Here is a 6,000-nt window from a genome sequence, read left to right on the forward strand (position 1 = left end):
CTTTTCATTCTGTGTTAAAATAAAATACTTTGGTCTATCTTGCATTTTAACTCTCTCTGTCATCCATGCACAGTTTTGTAACTTTATGCATTACTTACTGCTTCTCTGAATTATGTAGATCCTCCAAATGTTAATATATTTCATAATATGCTTTCAAAAGTAACCCATTCTGAAACATTTTGAAACATAATGTTTCAAAAGTAGCACTCATATTCATTAATGTCACTAACGAACTCACCAGAAAAATCTTTTAAGTACCAGGATGCTGCCAAGCTTATGGTAACAGTAGATAGTAATCCTCCAAAATTCTAATTTTTGTTTGAAAGCTTGTATATTATCATTGTCAAAATAAGAAAAAGAATGTCAGATGTTTTCCTTGACACTTTTAGGCTTACTTCATTTATTTTTGAGAGAATTTTGCCAAACACCCAAATCTAAATAACTACAATTTGACGGTCAATTATCTAAGCAAAAATGGTGTTTCAGAAAAAGAATAGGTAGCTCATACTGCATCTCAAACAACTGCACACATGCTCTCACTTGAGACAACCGTTGTACTTCAGAATATAAAAGTACTTTAGGTGTACTTCCCATGTAATCGTACACAATGTTGAAAACACATATACTCAATGATCAGTTTCAATAATATTAACATTTTTGACACTACAATCAAAGCATTAAGTAAAACTAGAGGTTTTTGTTTTCTTACTGAGAATGCATGGCAGTGTAGAATATAATGACTACTAGTACAGTCTGGTGCCAGTGCCTCGATTTGTGTTAAGGTGCTAACAGTGTTACTCACCACTGCTTTTGCACTGTCAATGTGTGCCTTGGCACAGTGAAAACGGCACATGGTGCCTTTGTATAATATTATCATGAAAATAGCTTGACCTTACAAACTCCCTAAAAGTGTCCTGGGGACTCCTTTGAATTCAGAGATCACACTTTAAGAATAATGCTCTAGGGTGACAACTGAGACCTAGGCTAACAACCATCAAGATTTGCATGGGACTATCCTAGTGTTAGCATTAAAAATCTCACATGATTCTACTGGGAGAGATCTAAATGAAGTGAGTGTGCATGACAGAATAACAGCTATGGGAATCAGCATTTCAATTAGAGGAAACAGCAAGTGCAAAGGCCCTGGGGTCAACAAATGATTGGCATATACATATATATATATATATAAAAAAGCCCAGTGCAAAGGTTCACACCCCTAAAACCCTGATTGTCCTCAAGAAGATGAGCTATTGGACAATGTCTAATAAAATACTCAAAGGACACTCAGCGACCTCTTTTGTCTGTTTCCAAGTTTTGGATAATTATTCATGACAAATGTGATAGGCTTTCTTTATAGAATTTCATAGAAAAAAAAGGAAGCAAGTTTTTTTCTTTAAATGAGAACATCAAAAATTTTGAGTTTACAGTTAGATTTATACAGTTGAAGTTGCTTAATGTCAATACTGTAATTCAGGAAGGAAGGTGTTATATAATTTATTTGCCAAGTATTCATAGTGTGATTTAGCAGTTGCTCAATGAATGTTTGTTGAATGAATAATTGTCAACAATAAAATTAAATTTAGGTAGGGTCTAAATTTTTCAATTAAGTGTAAAGAAAGACAAAAGCACTCCAATAACAAAACTCCATTTCAATATTATAAATGATAGTAATTGTGATTTTGTTCTTTCTCTAATTAGGTAACACAGTACCAAAGGAGATGACTTTGCCTGCTGTTCTGGGAGGTTTCCTAACTTTAACCAATTAAAAAAAAAGAACACATACATATTGAGGTAAAACAGTAAATGGAGCCACCTGAAGTTACTTTTTTATTTCAATATAATTTTCCTTTACAAATTCATGAAATATTATTTTATTATTGTTACGGTGTTTATACAACAAGTTAAAATTGGAAACAGAAAAAAATAAACAAAATATTCACAAAATAGCCTCAGATTGTCCTCCGTTTACTCCCTCTTAGGGAATATGGCATTATATTGGGGTTAATGTAATATGTTTATAAAAATTAAATGTCAAAATTATAATTATATGCCATTTTTGAAAAATAGAAGAACTTCTTTTAGATGTTTAAAAGAAACTACCAATGTTCTTTGAGTCCTTAATTTTGGTTTGCCTGTCATCAATACTACACAACCTTTCCTCGACTATCAGAAGTTTTAGGTATATTGGTAAGCATGAATGCAAATCCAGGGCATGTTCTCATTTTTCTGTTTTCATTATTACCAAATCTAACCAGGCATAGTGTAGCTGTCCAGTTCATAAAGTACTCATACTATATAACTTGAGACTTTTGCAACTATATATTTTAAAAGACTCATTGAGCCCTGCAAGGCAAATGCTATCATTCAAGTTCTAATTACATGCTATCCGGGTTTTACAGAAAAGAAAAAAATGAATACTGTACTTCCCAAATACATTTATTAACCAGAAGCAACATCCAAAATAAATGCCCCCAAAATTTTCTGAATGTATCACTGTACCATAGCTCAAGCACTGCTGTATTCAAATTAAGTTCTACTAATAATTTCTCCTTGTGCTGCTGCCATTTGATAAATGGGTCAATAAATGCCAAGTCAAATATTCAAGTAAATATATTTTCATTGTTATTGGCAGACATATAATTAACTCAGAATAAAAGAAACAAGAAATCAATTTAGGATTACATCTTCAGTTCTTCCCATTAGTCATTTGCATTATAATTGTGGTTCCACTTTTAAAATCTTTATGCACATATACATACCATCTTGACTATAATTATAAATCAAACTATTCAATTATAAATTAGTATTGTATGAACTGTGCCTCATATGTTAATTTTGTTAGATACAAATGTATTATTACCCACATTTATGAGCTGGTTAAAAAGCAATGCATGCTTGTGAACCTATATTAATTAGAAATTTCAACAAATGTTTCTAAACAATGGTAGGCATTTTCTCTTAATGATAGCTACAAATTATATTTTAAAAGACTCTCCCTATTATCTATCAAACTATTAGTACTAATTAATTCTTTCAACACACTACTGTACATGATATACTAAGTGTTAGATAACAAGCAGTGGGAATAAAAGATGGATAAGGAAAAAATTCCAGATATGTTGCTCACAAAATCGTGGGGGATGCAAACACAAATACAAGTATGTATCATTTTACCAAGATGTCTATGGGAAGGCTTTATTGGTGATGTTTGAGCAACACCTGGAAAGAAGTTCGCCGGATGGAGAAATGTTCTCTGATTACTTCATTTTCAAAGAAATCTGAAAATTCCTCACAGTGATAAGTTAAAATAGATACACTTGAAGCAAACAGACTTCCTCAAACAGACTCACATTACACATTGCTTGTTTAGTTCATCATTGGTTATTTAATAAATAATTTTGAATAACTGTCCCCACCCATAGCAAGGTCTTCATTGTGGCACACTTAAATAATGTTCTTTGCTTCCTAATTATCTATTCCCATCTTGTCAATCAAAGGTCAGAAAGATCTTCCTAAAGCTACCATTATTTTTTTTTTTTTAAGACAAGGTCTCGCTATGTTGCCCAGGACGGCCTTAAACTCCTGGGTTCAAACTGTCTTCTCACTTTAGCCTCCGAGTAACTGGAACTAAAAGCATGTGCCACCATACTGGGCTACCTAAAACCACTTTAACTGTTCCCTGATCAGAAATTTGCAACGATTTTCTGCTATTCCCAGGTATCAGCCCTCTGGTTTGACTAGATTCCTTTTTTTTTTTTTTTTTTTTTTTTTTGAGACGGAGTTTCGCTCTTGTTACCCAGGCTGGAGTGCAATGGCGCGATCTCGGCTCACCGCAACCTCCGCCTCCTGGGTTCAGGCAATTATCCTGCCTCAGCCTCCTGAGTAGCTGGGATTACAGGCACACGCCACCATGCCCAGCTAATTTTTTGTATTTTTAGTAGAGACGGGGTTTCACCATGTTGACCAGGATGGTCTCGATCTCTTGACCTCGTGATCCACCCGCCTCGGCCTCCCAAAGTGCTGGGATTACAGGCGTGAGCCACCGCGCCCGGCCCGACTAGATTCCTTTAACAATACGCGCTGGACCATATTTGCCTCCTCTCTCTGTCTGGAATGCTTTTCTCTGCTACTTCCTTCTGTTTGCCTCTTAAAAAATTCTACCCACCCTTCAAAATCCTCCAAGAAGCCATCAGACTCTCTTGCTTCTATTTAAAATAACAGAACTTTACAAAAGCTGCAGGAAAGAGAGAAATGCTAGTGGAAAACGTATACTTTGAGTGCAAGGCATGTCTAAAATGTGGCAGAGAATTTTAAAACAAAAGGTAGGGGCTTGTTTTGAAAGTTACATACAATTGTTATACCAACGTAGCACACAAATTATCATTCAAAATGTATATACTGCACCAACTACTTTTCAAGTAGCATAATGATTCTTCTAATGACATTGTGCTCTTTTAAAACCTTAACCATCCCGCAAATTAAACAACGAATTCCTCATTACCTTAGATTCTTTAGGGCAAATCATATTGGAACTGAAGGTGTCATTGGATTCAGAACTTTAAACATCACCAGGCAACATGGAACTAAAACAGCCAGCACAAAAGTAGTGTGCTTTCTACTTAAAGGACAACTGGTTAAACAGTGAAATATCCCCCAAAAGTCAAGTGAAGGCAGGCTTTTTCAAGTAATAATTAGTATGCTCTACGTTTCAATACCTTAGATTCCAGCTTGATTTTCTCTTCATTCAGTTCCTCCGTTGCTTTCTCAATTTTTTCACGACATCTGGTTATTTCCGACCTCACTATAACAAAAATTAAATTTTTAAACACATAGATCTTTCTAAAGTCCGATGTTGGCGGCGTTTGAGAAGCCACCTTTCAGCTGTCTTTCCCTCAGCATGGCAAGCAAGCTCCCCTAAGGGCTCTGACCACTGCCTTCGGGATTTCCTTCTGCTCCAAGCACCCAGCACCAGAAGACAAAAGGCTCCATGCAAAGGACAGAAATCCCCCGACCTTCTCGCATCAAACGGCGACTCTCCTCCGCTTGATGCTCGGTGAAGATGATGTGCTGAAACAGGGACTCCAAGCTCATCTCAGGGCCTGGCTCCTGCGATCCTTTTCTCGCCCTTAAATATTTTATGACCAACCCTGAGGATCCTGGAAAGCATAATAAAGAAGATGGAGTCTTCTAGAACTATTCCCAGATAGGCCTGTCTCCAACTCTCAGTCGCCGGCCCAGCAAGAAGATGGAGCCGACGCCGGACGGAGTCTGTGGGGTCTGAGGGTCCAGGGACGCCAGCCGCTGCCGCCCCTTCCTGCCCTCAGCCTTGGTTTCCCGTTACAGTTTACAAACCAGGCTTTTCTCCGTCACGCCCTAAGAGGGAGGGCAGTTTCAAGGTCTGCCTTTTTCCCTGGTGGAACCCCTGACACAGGCCCCCGTCCCCCTACGGGTTTGTCTTCGCTTTGGTGGCAATAAAAATGGCAGACCTTGGCTTTTGAGGGCGTGTGGGCAGTAGCCCTTTCTGTAGTCAGACTTTTAATCCCAGTCCTCTCTCATTTTAGGGATAATGTCCTCAAAGTGCTCTGTCTTTCAGCAAAATGATACTTGCCAACAAAACCCGGGGCCAAAATCTTCCCTATGCCGAGGGCCGGCACTTCAGGTCCCGCTTTGCCTGTGAGAACCTAAACTACGGCGGCTCGTGTGGCCCATTCTGCGGTCAGCGGGTTTGCCCTGGGCATGTGAACCCCGAAGGTCTTAGGCCCAGTTGGAGTTGAGATGCTCGGTATCCAAGGCACAAATACCCAATATTATAAAGTACAAAGTAACTATGATTCTAAATATAAACTTTCACAAAGTCTTTTCCTTTGACGATGGCAAAGACTGCTGTAAATGTGCATTGTCTGACATTCCGCCTTAATCATTCCTTTGTAATCAGGGCATATCTTTTTTGTCTGCTTTAAAATTAATCATTGCCTTTTGTAATCAAGCTGCAGTAATATT

The 6,000-nt window shown here is 37.6% G+C and overlaps 1 protein-coding gene across 1 annotated transcript in view; it reads right to left on the reverse strand.

Annotated features, from left to right (window-relative positions):
- The window catches only part of CCDC172 (coiled-coil domain containing 172), a 52,841-nt gene extending 47,203 nt beyond the window's left edge, over positions 1-5,638 (reverse strand). The window contains exons 1-3 of the mRNA XM_012448090.2: positions 5,487-5,638; positions 5,013-5,156; positions 4,716-4,801 (exon numbers count right to left, since the gene is read on the reverse strand). Coding sequence (XP_012303513.1) covers positions 4,716-4,801; positions 5,013-5,091 — 165 coding nt within the window. The 5' untranslated portion in view covers positions 5,092-5,156; positions 5,487-5,638. The remainder of the gene's footprint in view (positions 1-4,715; positions 4,802-5,012; positions 5,157-5,486) is intronic.
- Between the last annotated feature and the right edge of the window lie 362 nt (positions 5,639-6,000).

This window comes from Aotus nancymaae, unplaced genomic scaffold, assembly GCF_030222135.1.
Source record: "Aotus nancymaae isolate 86718 unplaced genomic scaffold, 86718_ANA_hifiasm-v0.15.2.pri h1tg000010l, whole genome shotgun sequence".
NCBI classification, from domain to species: Eukaryota; Metazoa; Chordata; class Mammalia; order Primates; family Aotidae; genus Aotus; species Aotus nancymaae.